We start from the raw sequence: 14,741 nt of genomic DNA, 5'->3' as shown, positions 1-14,741 counted from the left end.
AGTGGTTAAGGTGTTGGGCTTGAGACCAGAAGATCCTCGGTTCAAATCCCAGTCTCACTGGAAAATCACTAAGGGCCCTTGGGCAAGGTCTTTAATCCCCTATTGCTCCTGGTGTGTACTGAGTACCTTGTATGGCAGCACCCTGACATCGGGGTGAGGCATTATTTGTGAAGCGCTTTGAGCGTCTGATGCAGATGGAAAAGCACTATATACCATTCCATTTATTCTGAGGTTTCACTGTGAAACCCAGGCTGAAGATAATGGCAGTGCAGTACAGTTTGCTGTACTGTGTGTGTAATTGGTGTCAAATGGTGAAATGTTCCTGGCTCATGAACTTGAGTGTTGTATTGTATTTGATACTGTTCCTTCCCAAAGTATAAATGAGGCCTAATATAGCTGTAAATGGTTAACTTTAGAGGACAAGAAAAGATTATTGTAAAATTGTAGTAATTTTCCGACTGTTCATTTGAATGCCTGTACTGGACCAGGCAGGGAAATCTACTGGCACACCAGCTCCACCAAGACTTTTTTTTTTTCACGAGCCGCCACTGGTAGGACAGATCTGTCCACCAAGACCAACAATGCAGAACATCTGGGTCTCAACCTGTAATTGAAATATGTTATTTTTATTCAAGATATTGGTGGTAGTACTAAAAATTCTGAAATAAATGGAACTGTACTCAACAGAGATGCTGCCACACACCTGAAACCATAATGTCACAAACAGTAAAGATTTCAGCTTGAAAATCTTGCTCCGCTGTCACTGACCAACTCAAAGCTCCAGTAAGTCAAACTGGCATCATTTTTATGCCGCCCTGTAAATACTGCAAATGCAGTACATAGCCTTTATAAGGCAAAAGCTGAATTGCAGTAAAATTTTCATCTTAACTTTTGACCCGAAAATGTAGTCAGCAATGATAAAGAAAGCAAGAAGAGCTTTGGCATTTAACTAACTCTAGTTATAGTTAACTACATACTAAGTATTCGGCCACAGAGCTGAATTTAGGTCAGCAGTTTTATTTTGGTGTCACGAATAGAAAACCACTCAGGCTTTTCTGTGGATACCAGTGAAGGAACAAGCATGGGAGTAAACCAACATTCTGCAAAAGCTTTCAAGTACGTATGTAAAGTACACGTTATCAAGCAAAAAAAAGAATACTGCTGCTCATTGTCCTCACTGCATCAATTAAGCAGTCATACCTGCTGACGTAACCAGACAATGCATTGTTATTAGCTGGCTGACAGGGTTCTGTGGTTTAGCGTTGGAAATACTGTGCCGTGTCCCTGAGGTACACCCTCACCGGGCCTGCTAGGCCAGTTCGCTTTGTTGACAGTCAAGGACAGGGCTCTTTAATGATTAACAAGAAAGTCAGTATTCATTCACTGAGAGGACTGCAACACTCAGGCAATTAAGCAAAGAGCTCTTGATATAGCAAAAATCAGTGGCCAACTGAGCACACTCTCCACCAAGTGCCAAAACTCTACCTGATCTGTCCCTTAAGCTGTTTCCTCTTATGAACTCAATGCCCCCCCCCCCCCAAAAAAAAATCAGGTCCAAAACAGCCACAAAGAAACATTCGCCTCAATCCTGACAAGCACCCACTGTGAAAAGTGCGGGCTCTTGTGTGCATTCAGATATTATCATTGGAAAATGATGGACAAGTAAGCTTATTAGCAGGAATCTAGGGCTGTAAATCTTAACCTTTTACATGTTATTTAAATGTCCCCCAGGGCAGTCAAAATTTTCCTAGTGCCACCCCTAAAAACCAGCCATGACTTTATGACTATTTCTGCAGGTGCATGAATAAAATTTTTAATTTTTAAAACATTTCTGGACAATTTAAAAGTGAAATATTCAATTATGATCTAAACCAAGACAGAGGAGATTCATCAACGGCTTTAATCCATTCAGAAACACCTTCTCCACAATCAGGTGTACAAAATTATGGAAAAACAAAACAAAACAAAAAATCTGTGCCAGCTTTATCAAAATTGCCCCAAACAGTTCTGATGTTGGTTCTGATGTTGGCTACGACCTCATTGTCAGTCAGGAAAAACCATGGTTTGTGCTATATTTGAAACAACCAGGGGGTCAATGCATGTCCTCAGGTCTGGTTCTAAGCATGGAAACATTCACTCCAAGAAAATCAGGAGCTAAGAATGGAATGTGTGCACTGATAATATTGAGAATATGAGCATGTGCTGTGGGCTAGTGATATAAAAATGGTTATTTCATTCTTTCTGCAACATCTCTATAGCAATGTGCAAGAAGAATAAAACTAGGTGCTTTAAAACGATCTTAGACCATTATCCTCCAAGAGCCTGAAATTATTGGCCCGACAACCTCAGCTCATTCATTTTGAATATGCCAGTCCCTACTGTGTTAACAGTGGACTGCTAAAACAAGTTCTCAATGTTGCAGCCAGCATCAGCAGCAACAGGAAGGCAGGACAGTAATCCAACCCCACTCGCTTTGAGACAAAAAACAGACACCTGACACCCATCTCACAAACTGGGACTTAAATGAGACAGAAGATGTCAGACACCAAGGTGAGGGCAAGAATACAAAATGCATTTAAAGCACATGACTTTTCAATGATGGTCTAAAATGTCAGAGTATACACAAGTTAACCTTTTAGAAATGGTTGTGCATTAACCATGTGAATGATGTCATTCTCTTTTGGTATCGAAACCGCCCTTGATTGCTCAAAACTGCTTAGCAAAGGTCATTTCAAAACTCAAACCATGTTAACAACCATTTATTGTGAGGGCTGTTATGAACCCATTACTTCTTTTGTTAGATTTCAACAGCCTTTCATAACTGGGTGTGCATAAAAACAATTTGAAACTTAATGCTGTTTTACTGTGATTCTTGTCACACCCGCGTTACACCCATTCTGCGTCAAACTCCAGCCATCATATTGATTCAAGAAAGCGCTCTGGGGAGTGAGCATCTAATGAGTACGTCAAACCATTGTAAAGGTTTACCAACAATGTGAGAAAGGCCATTTTCAGCCACACAGCCAACAAATTACACAGCTGGCTTCTCACCTACGTGCGAAAATAAAGTCTGAATCACTCCTTAAGGTTGGTCCATGGACATGTACAGTAGTGTTCAAAATAATAGTAGTGCTATGTGACTAAAAAGATTAATCCAGGTTTTGAGTATATTTCTTATTGTTACATGGGAAACGAGGTACCAGTAGATTCAGTAGATTCTCCCAAATCCAACAAGACCAAGCATTCATGATATGCACACTCTTAAGGCTATGAAATTGGGCTATTAGTAAAAAAAAAAGTAGAAAAGGGGGTGTTCACAATAATAGTAGCATCTGCTGTTGACGCTACAAACTCAAAAACTATTATGTTCACCTGCTATTTTAGCAATCCTGTGAATCGCTAAACTACTATTTAGTTGTATAACCACAGTTTTTCATGATATCTTCACATCCGCGAGCCATTAATTTTGTTGGTGTGGAACCAAGATTTTGCATGTTTACTAGTGTGCTTGGGGTCATTGTCTTGTTGAAGCACCCATTTCAAGGGCATGTCCTCTTCAGCATAAGGCAACATGACCTCTTCAAGTACACTCAACAAAAATATAAACGCAACACTTTTGGTTTTGCTCCCATTTTGTATGAGATGAATTCAAAGATCTAAAACTTTTTCCACATACACAACATCACCATTTCCCTCAAATATTGTTCACAAACCAGTCTAAATCTGTGATAGTGAGCACTTCTCCTTTGCTGAGATAATCCGTCCCACCTCACAGGTGTGCCATACCAAGATGCTGATTAGACACCATGATTAGTGCACAGGTGTGCCTTAGACTGCCCACAATAAAAGGCCACTCTGAAAGGTGCAGTTTTATCACACAGCACAATGCCACAGATGTCGCAAGATTTGATGGAGCGTGCAATTGGCATGCTGACAGCAGGAATGTCAACCAGAGCTGTTGCTCGTGTATTGAATGTTCATGTCTCTACCATAAGCCGTCTCCAAAGTCGTTTCAGAGAATTTGGCAGTACATCCAACCAGCCTCACAACCGCAGACCACGTGTAACCACACCAGCCCAGGACCTCCACATCCAGCATGTTCACCTCCAAGATCGTCTGAGACCAGCCACCCGGACAGCTGCCGGACAGCTGCTGGAACAATCGGTTTGCATAACCAAAGAATTTTTGCACAAACTGTCAGAAACCATCTCAGGGAAGCTCATCTGCATGCTCGTTGTCCTCATCGGGGTCTCGACCTGACTCCAGTTCGTCGTCGTAACCGACTTGAGTGGGCAAATGCTCACATTCGCTGGCGTTTGGCACGCTGGAGAGGTGTTCTCTTCACGGATGACGCGAAGGAGATGTGTTGCACTGCATGAGGCAAATGGTGGTCACACCAGATACTGACTGGTATCCCCCCCCCCCCCCCAATACAACAAAACTGCACCTTTCAGAGTGGCCTTTTATTGTGGGCAGTCTAAGGCACACCTGTGCACTAATCATGGTGTCTAATCAGCATCTTGATATGGCACACCTGTGAGGTGGGATGGATTATCTCAGCAAAGGAGAAGTGCTCACTATCACAGATTTAGACTGGTTTGTGAACAACATTTGAGGGAAATGGTGATATTGTGTACGTGGAAAAAGTTTTACATCTTTGAGTTCATCTCATACAAAATGGGAGCAAAACCAAAAGTGTTGCATTTATATTTTTGTTGAGTATATTTTGACATATCCAAACTGATCCATGATACCTGGTATGCGATATATAGGCCCAACACCACAGTAGGAGAAACATGCCCATATTATGATGCTTGCACCACCATGCTTCACTGTCTTCACTGTGAACTGTGGCTTGAATTCAGAGTTTGGGGGTCGTCTCACAAACTGTCTGCGGCCCTTGGACCCAAAAAGAACAATTTTACTCTCATCAATCCACAAAATATTCCTCCATTTCTCTTTAGGCCAGTTGATGTGTTCTTTGGCAAATTGTAACCTCTTCTGCACATGTCTTTTATTTAACAGAAAGACTTTGCGGGGGATTCTTGCAAATAAATTAGCTTCACACAGGTGTCTTCTAACTGTCACAGCAATTACAGGTAACTCCAGACTGTCTTTGATCTTCCTGGAGCTGATCAATGGGTGAGCCTTTGTCATTCTGGTTATTCTTCTATCCATTTTGATGGTTGTTTTCCGTTTTCTTCCACGCGTCTCTGGTTTTTTTTGTCCATTTTAAAGCATTGGAGATCATTGTAGATGAACAGCCTATAATTTTTTGCACCTGCGTATAAGTTTTCCCCTCTCCAATCAACTTTTTAATCAAACTACGCTGTTCTTCTGAACAATGTCTTAAACGTCCCATTTTCCTCAGGCTTTCAAAGAGAAAAGCATGTTCAACAGGTGCTGGCTTCATCCTTAAATAGGGAAGACCTGATTCACACCTGTTTGTTCCACAAAACTGACGAACTCACTGACTGAATGACACACTACTATTATTGTGAACACCCCCTTTTCTACTTTTTTTTTTTTTTTTTTACTAATAGCCCAATTTCATAGCCTTAAGAGTGTGCATATCATGAATGCTTGGTCTTGTTGGATTTGTGAGAATCTACTGAATCTACTGGTACCTTGTTTCCCATGTAACAATAAGAAATATACTCAAAACCTGGATTAAACTTTTTAGTCACATAGCACTACTATTATTCTGAACACTATTGTATGTCATACATCATAGAATCCAGTGGACATCTTCCTTGTTTGACCTTTACTTTGGAGACCAAACATTCACAGTCAAAACTATTCCATTTATTAATCCTTTTATTTTAACCAATAATTTGCATCACTTTTTACTAAAATTGAAGCACCTCTAACTTTTTACCCCTGTACAAACTGAAACTGATCTTTGTCACCATTTTTTGCTCTTTTTACTCCATAACAAATATATCATATAGCAGACGAACGCACTGATATTTGAGAAGTGGAATGAAGTTTCTAGTTGGGCAGGTGCATAAATTTGGGCACCCTTGTCATTTTATTGATTTGAATACATTTAGCACTAATGATTGGAACACAAAATTGGTTTGGTAAGCTCACTGACCCTTGACCTCCTTGCACAGGTGAATCCAATCATGAGAAAGGGTATTTAAGGTGGCCATTTACGAAATGTTTCCCCGCTTTGCGTCTCTTCTAATAAGTGGCAACATGGGAGCCTCTAAATATCTCTCAAATGACCTGAAAACAAAGACTGTTCAACATCATGGTTTAGGGGAAGGATACAAAAAGCTATCTCAGAGACTGCAGCTGTCAGTTTCCACTGTGAGTAAGATAGTGAGGAAATGGAAGACCACAGGCAGAGTACTAGTTAAGGCCCAAAGTGACAGGCCAAGAAAAATCTCAGATAAGCTGAAGCAAAGGATGGTTAGAACAGTCATAGTTAACCCACAGACCTGCTCCAAAGACCTACAACATGATCTTGCTGTAGATAGTGTCTCTGTGCATCGTTCAACTATACAGCGCACTTTGCACAAAGAGATACTGTATGATGCTGTAATGCAGAGGAAGCCTTTTCTGTGTACATGCCACAAACAGGGTCGCTTGAGGTATGCTAAAGCACATTTGGACAAGCCAGCTTAATTTTGGAATAAGGTGCTCTGGACTGATGAAACTAAAATTGAGTTATTTGGACATAACAAGGGGCGGTATGCATGGCTGAAAAGGAAAAGTTTAAAAATTCAAATGTATTAATTTATATTGCGCCAATTCGCGATGAGATCGCCTCAAGGCGCTTCACGCAGCATAATAAAAACAGAGAAAACTGAATTAAAAATTTAAAAACACAATCAAAAGACAAAACCATGAAAGAATACAAGAATAAAAACACACCATAACACAATAAAACTAATGATAAAACAAGGAAAACAAATGAGTCTTTAAATATGATTTAAAAGTCTCCACAGTATCCGGCTGTCATATGTGTGCTGGGAGATCATTCCACAGACCTGGGGCACGGTAAGAGAAAGCTCTGTGACCAAAAGACTTTTTAATTTACCCTGGGAACATATAAAAGTCCTGCAACGCAGGGCCTGAGCTGGTACATAGGGCCTTACCAGGTCAACCAGACAGGGAGACGTAAGTCCATCAACACTTTTATAAGCCAATAATAGTAAGTCCCTTCGGCTGCTCCCTTGTTTACTCTGGGTCGCCACAGCAAATCCAAGGTGGATCTGCATGTTGATTTGGCACAGGTTTTACGCCGGATGCCCTTCCTGACTCAACTCCACATTACATGGAGAAATGTGGCAGGGGTGGAATTTGAACCCAGAACCTTCCGAACTGAAACCAAGCGCATTAACCACTTGGCCACCACCCCTGCACTTTTATAAGCCAATAATAGTACCTTAAAATCCAATCTTGCAGCAACAGGAAGCCAGTGAAGGGATGCCAAAATGGCGTAATGTGGTCAAACTTTCTGCTTTGTGTCAAAGGTTTAGCAGCAGCATTTTGAACCAGTTGAAGACCCCAGGAAAGAACAAATAACACAGCATTCCAAGAAAAACACTTGCAACCTACAGTAAAGTTTGGAGGTGGTTCCATCATGCTGTGTGGTGTGACGCCAGTGCAGGTACTGGGAATCTTGTTAAAGTTGAGGGTCACATGGATTCCAGTCAATATCAGCAGATTCTTGAGAACAATGTTCATGAATCAGTGACAAAGTTGAAGTTGCGCCGGGGTTGGATCTTTCAACAAGACAACAACCCTAAACACTGCTCAAAATCTACTAAAGCATTCATGCAGAGGAACAAGTGCAACGTTGTGGAATGGCCATCTCAGTCCCCAGACTTGAATATTATTGAAAATCTGTGGTGTGATTTTAAGCAGGCTGTCCATGCTTGGAAACCAACAAACCTGAGATGTTTTGTAAAGAGGAATGGTCCAAAATACCTTCTACCAGAATCCAGACTCCCATTGGAAGCTATAGGAAGCATTTAGAGGCTGTTATTTCTGCAAAAGGAGGATTTACTAAATATTGATGTATTTTGTCTGTTAGGGTGCCCAAATTTATGCACCTGCCTAATTTTGTTTAAAGAATTATTGCACACTTTCTGTAAATCCTATAAACTTCACTTCACTTCTGAAATATCACTGTTTGTCTGTTATATAATATATTTAACTGAAATTGCTGATCCAAACAACCAATGATTTATAAAGGAAAATCATGGAAATCATCAGGGGTGCCCTGATGTTGTGTATGTGGAAAAAGTTTTAGATCTTTGAATTCATCTCATACAAAATGGGAGCAAAACCAAAAGTGTTGCGTTTATATTTTTGTTGAGTGTATGTAATAAACACCGTATATAACAGATTTTGTATAACGATTACATGGAGTTACAGAATCACAGAAGCATAAATCAGGCTTTAAATTAATTAAATAAATAATCATGACTTGTAAATTTATGTAAATTTGATATCTTAGCTATTTTTATATTTATTTTGATAGTACCTGTACCTGGAGGTGTTGCTATATGTGGTTAAACGATAAAAAAAAAAAACAATGTTGAAAACATAAAAGGTTCATTCAGTAGTTCAGAAGAGTTGACCCCAAAATGGTGCCATGTTCTGAGCCGACGCTATTATCTGAATAAAGGGACTCTACATCAGACAGAAAAGTGTGCTTGTTGGATAATAAACTTAAAAAAATAAATAAATAAAAGAGGTTAAACCCATAGAATGTCTATATACTGGACAAAGCCTGAACGACGTCACCCGTAGGTTTGTGTTGCCATGTTGAGAGCCCCTCTTGTGCCGATTCAAGATGAACTTAGTAATGCATAAGAGGGTGGAGCGTGGGTGGCTCACGGTATGATAACAGAAGCTTGAATACTCCCCTCTCCTCAGTTCGGTTGTTTATTAAATCATATTTTTGGGGACTGTGCAGGGGTTTCATAACAATTTGCTTTGGTGTGGACACTAAAAGTTATGAGCCACTAATTTTCTCAGTAATCGCACATTAAGTGAACTAATGGATAAAGCTACCGACAGCCGCTATAAGCGGCAACACCGACAGCATACAACATTAACTAAGATAATGCAACAGGGATGTTTTAGAACAGTGGTGTCCAAAGTATTCCAGAAAGCGCCGAGAGGGTGCAGGTTTTCTTTGCAGCCACTGACTCTAGCAGGTGGTCGCACTGATGAACTCATCCCACCTGCTCAAAGTGATGTTAATCAGTGAAATCACCTGCTGTAGTCAGTGGCTGCAAAGAAAACCTTTTGTGGATGTCATCTAGGGGTGTCAGAAAAAAATCGATTCATGTCTGAATCGCAATTCTTATTTATTACGATTCTGAATCGATCCAAAATGTCCAAGAATCGATTTTTAAAAAGCATTTTATTAAACATTTCCTTGCTTACTCGCTGCGTGTACTGTTTGTCAGGCAATGGCTTCCGTACTACAGCGTCTCCGTGAGGGGTGGGAGGGTCCGGCGTGCTTCAAACATTTGTGAGCTGAAGCTTAGCCCGTCTTTGCTGAAGGCAAATGTTTGGGTGCATTTTGGATTTTATTATTTGCTGCGTAAGAAGGAGCTTGACATGACTTATGCAGTGTGCAAAATCTGCAAAATGAAAGTTAAGTACTTCGGAAACACTTCAAATCCGCAAGCCCACATGCTACGTCATCACCCGGAGCTAAAAGGAGCGGAGCAGCGGTCTCTGCCGACTACTGACCAGCGCTTCGCTAAACTGCCAGCCAACTCCGAACGAGCAAAGCAGATAAGTAAATTTACATCTTTAGAATCACTTCATTAATCTTGTAAAGCTGCATTTTCTTAAACATAAACATTTTTTAAGTAATAACTATTTCTCAGAGCTCTTTGAATCGAAAATCGATTCTGAATCGAATCGTCACCCCAAGAATCGGAATCGAATTGAATCGTGAGTTGTTGTACGATTCACATCCCTAATGTCATCATATTCGCCAACTTCTGCTAACTCAAAGCTAACTTCTTGTCAAAGCTCATGTATGCGCACACGCACACCCTCTTGAAGATGCTGTTAAAAAGTCAATATTATTTATGATTGACTGATTGATAGAAGGGCTTTATTGAACATGTACAAACTGTACGTAAAACAACAGGATCTTAATAATTAATGCAAATAACAATAAATTAGGGGTGTAACAATTAATTTTAACAATTCAATTCGTATCATGATTCATGGTTGCTGACATGACTTGAGGACATTGGTTCATTTACAACCCCTGGAAATAATTATGGAATCACCGGCCTCGGAGGATGTTCATTCAGTCGTTTAATTTTGTAGAAAAAAAAAAAAAGCAGATCACAGACATGACACAAAACTAAAGTCATTTCAAATGGCAACTTTCTGGCTTTAAGAAACACTATAAGAAATCAGGAAAAATAATTGTGGCAGTCAGTAACGGTTACTTTTTTAGACCAAGCAGAGGGAAAAAAATATGGACTCACTCAATTCTGAGGAATAAATTATGGAATCACCCTGTAAATTTTCATCCCCAAAACTAACACCTGCAGCAAATCAGATCTGCTCGTTAGTCTGCATCTAAAAAGGAGTGATCACACCTTGGAGAGCTGTTGCACCAAGTGGACTGACATGAATCATGGCTCCAACACGAGAGATGTCAATTAAAACAAAGGAGAGGATTATCAAACTCTTAAAAGAGGGTAAATCATCACGCAATGTTGCAAAAGATGTTGGTTGTTCACAGTCAGCTGTGTCTAAACTCTGGACCAAATACAAACAACATGGGAAGGTTGTTAAAGGCAAACATACTGGTAGACCAAGGAAGACATCAAAGCGTCAAGACAGAAAACTTAAAGCAATATGTCTCAAAAATCGAAAATGTACAACAAAACAAATGAGGAACAAATGGGAGGAAACTGGAGTCAACGTCTGTGACCAAACTGTAAGAAACCGCCTAAAGGAAATGGGATTTACATACAGAAAGCTAAACGAAAGCCATCATTAACACCTAAACAGAAAAACACAAGGTTACAATGGGCTAAGGAAAAGCAATCGTGGACTGTGGATGACTGGATGAAAGTCATATTCAGTGATGAATCTCGAATCTGCATTGGGCAAGGTGATGATGCTGGAACTTTTGTTTGGTGCCGTTCCAATGAGATTTATAAAGATGACTGCCTGAAGAGAACATGTAAATTTCCACAGTCATTGATGATATGGGGCTGCATGTCAGGTAAAGGCACTGGGGAGATGGCTGTCATTACATCATCAATAAATGCACAAGTTTACGTTGATATTTTGGACACTTTTCTTATCCCATCAATTGAAAGGATGTTTGGGGATGATGAAATCATTTTTCAAGATGATAATGCATCTTGCCATAGAGCAAAAACTGTGAAAACATTCCTTGCAAAAAGACACATAGGGTCAATGTCATGGCCTGCAAATAGTCCAGATCTTAATCCAATTGAAAATCTTTGGTGGAAGTTGAAGAAAATGGTCCATGACAAGGCTCCAACCTGCAAAGCTGATCTGGCAACAGCAATCAGAGAAAGTTGGAGCCAGATTGATGAAGAGTACTGTTTGTCACTCATTAAGTCCATGCCTCAGAGACTGCAAGCTGTTATAAAGCCAGAGGTGGTGCAACAAAATACTAGTGATGTGTTTGAGCGTTCTTTTGTTTTTCATGATTCCATAATTTTTTCCTCAGAATTGAGTGATTCCATATTTTTTTCCCTCTGCTTGGTCTAAAAAAGTAACCGTTACTGACTACCACAATTTTTTTTCCTGATTTCTTATAGTGTTTCTTAAAGCCAGAAAGTTGCCATTTGAAATGACTTTAGTTTTGTGTCATGTCTGTGATCTTCTTTTTTTCTACAAAATTAAACAACTGAATGAACATCCTCCGAGGCCGGCGATTCCATAATTTTTGCCAGGGGTTGTAAAACGACATGATCCAAAACAATTCAGTGACTTCAAATGGATTCAGAAACTTTTTAGCCAAAACATTCAACCGGTGTGACTGTGAAATAAATACCTGGATAGTTGTGCAAAGCGGATAATCTGTGGACTAAACTGGGCTTGTTCCTGGTGTTATCTGTGATGATGGCAGCATTCTTGTTAGAGATTCTCCACTCCGTGCAGACTTCATGCACTAACGCACCAATATTTTTAATAGTATGGGCTTCATTTCAAACTCTGGTTTGCAGAACAAAGGTCTTCATTTTCCACTTCGGATCAATGTGATGAGAGGTAAGAGATTCAGCATTGTCATATTGTCGTGGTACTTTACTTGACCTTTAAATATCCTACAAACAACAAGCAACTTATTTAGAACATCTCTGTCTTTGCAAAAGCCAAAGTGTTTCCACACACTGGAACGCAATAGTGGCTTGATAATTTTTCACCCGCCATGCTGTCTGCTGGCACATGGTGATGACGTCACAGACAGGCAAACTGAATCAAGCAATGTTTAACGTCTTTATCATTGAAAGTGCTAACAAAACACATCCATATAAAATCTGCCGTGCTTAAGTCCAATGCGTTATTTTGTAGTATCAATACTATTGATTTATTACCTTTTAAAATGATATTAGAATAATATATGTCATCTGGAAGGCCAACTTGTTGAGCACAGTTCGATGTAGTTGGATCATAGGAATATAAATTGACACATTGATGTCAATCCCCTACTAATATATATATATATAAAAATAACCCAAGGCGTTCCCAAGCCAGCTGCGAGACGTAGTTCCTCCAGCGTATCCTGGGTCTTCCCCAGGAAATCCGCCCGACGTGCCCGAACACCTCTCCAGCGAGGCGTCCAGGGGGCACCCGAAAAAGATATATACATACACACACTTTGCACTGGGATACCAACTAAACAACTGCGAATTCTAAAGACAACGCTCATACAGCCAAGGGTATTTTAGCATTGCGTAATTTTTTTTACTTATATATAATATACTACCAGAGCACACTGAAGTTGTCATAGGTAAACATAGAAGCGCTGAGAAAAACGTTTTTGTTTTTTTTTTTACTTTTTAGAATGTGTTGGGGGTCACAAAGTCAATTTATTTTAGGGTGTGCATTTAATCAACTTCAAAAAGAAAAAATGTTTAATTTAGGGTAGACATTTAGCCAGCTTTCATTAAAAATGGGGTGAGCAAATTCTCAAGGGGAGGTGTTCCAACATGTGGATACAAGTATGTACTTGTTTGAGAAAAGACAGTACTTGTACAAGACAAGTGGACCAGTGGAAATGTTCACCTATTTCATTATGGAAGGAAGTACAAGTTTGAATGGAAAAGTAAGAGTTGCACACTTTATCTTGCAGCCATGGTGAACAGCAAATTCGTCTATGGGGAAGGTTGCTGAAAGGGGTTTCCAAGAAAATTTTTGAATTTCTGTGTGTCTGCTGACACTTTCTGGTGCCTTTTGAGAACAAAAATAGAATGAATGTCACTGTATTTAAATTATGAGTTACGAAAACACTGTACTGTTATTATTACTGAGAATCAATCTGGAAAAAAATTGTAAAACCTTGTAACTGTTAGAATGGCTTAAGCAGTGGATCAACCCTCTGGGTCTGGTCTGCTTGAGGTTTCTTCCTGAGAATCACCTGAGGGAGCTTTTCCTTCCCACCGTCACCTGTGTGCTTGCTCAGGGGTGTTTGCTCAGCCACACCGTTGGGTCAGTGTTATCATTGACCCCTGTAAAGTCATCGGACCCTCTGATCAGTGTTATCGTCAAGCCCTAGTCATGTGTGAAGCTGTCGTACCATCGGGCCAGTGTTAACACTGACCCAGAGACATGTGTAAGGCTGTTACTCCATTGGGTCAGTGCGATACTGCCAACCTCTCATCATATGTAAAGCTGTTGCACCATGACCCTTAGTCATGTGTAAAGATGTCGCACCATCAGGTAAGTGTTACCCTTAGTTATGTGCAGGACAGTGTTCTTGTCTACTCCTAGCCATGTGCAATGCTGTCAGACCACCAGGCCAATGCTATTGTTTACTCATAAGTGTGTGAACTGGTGTCAGACCATCGGGCCAGTATTACTGTCCTATTTGTGTGTAACGCTGCCAAAAGACTATTGGAACTGCCTAAACAAAAAACCAGTACCTCGTAGACATCTCGGTGTGTACTGGAACATTTGGATCATGGACCAGTGCTATTTGCTACACATACATGAATTCATATTATCAAAGTGATACAGGAATCAAGGAGATGACTTCACATATTTCCCAACCTTATTTGTCTTGTTCGAGTTACCTGAGGCATGTACTTAAGGCAGGAGGCACTTACTCTGTCTTTTTGCGGGCCTCCCCGTGAAGATCTACTAAATTAACCACAGCTTGTCCCAGGAACTTGTCCAGTCCCACCTGGGCACGGTGCATTACTATGATGTACAGGGTGCAGCGTTCAGCATTGTTTGCGTGGAAAAGCGGCAAGTCAAACGAAGCTTCTTCCTTCCACACTGGATCGACACATTTTTCAGCCACAGAGGTGGAAAACTTGTCTTTGGCCACCTGCATGATGGCGTAAGCGTCGTTGGTGCCACTCTTGCCCTTGACGCGCAGTTTGCGAGCCTGATGCACCGTTACCTGCACACTGGTAGGAAGCCACTGCTGGCTTTGGTCGGCTAAAGAAGACATCTTCAGAGTCCGTAAAGCTTCGCCGCAAAGTCACTGGAAGTTGTACCTAAACAACACACTACCGGCTAACGTTTTCCTGAACTCG

At 40.5% G+C, this 14,741-nt stretch overlaps 1 protein-coding gene across 3 annotated transcripts in view; it reads right to left on the bottom strand.

The window, feature by feature from the left end:
- rab11fip1a (RAB11 family interacting protein 1 (class I) a) overlaps positions 1-14,741 on the bottom strand; it is a 40,470-nt gene that overhangs the window by 25,624 nt on the left and 105 nt on the right. For all 3 annotated transcript variants that reach the window (XM_034169941.1, XM_034169939.1, XM_034169940.1), the window contains exon 1: positions 14,307-14,741. This exon is cut by the window's right edge. In XM_034169941.1, coding sequence (XP_034025832.1) covers positions 14,307-14,656 — 350 coding nt within the window. In that variant the 5' untranslated portion in view covers positions 14,657-14,741. The remainder of the gene's footprint in view (positions 1-14,306) is intronic.

This window comes from Thalassophryne amazonica, chromosome 5, assembly GCF_902500255.1.
Source record: "Thalassophryne amazonica chromosome 5, fThaAma1.1, whole genome shotgun sequence".
NCBI classification, from domain to species: domain Eukaryota; kingdom Metazoa; phylum Chordata; class Actinopteri; order Batrachoidiformes; family Batrachoididae; genus Thalassophryne; species Thalassophryne amazonica.
This window is presented reverse-complemented; position numbering and strand designations above follow the sequence as displayed.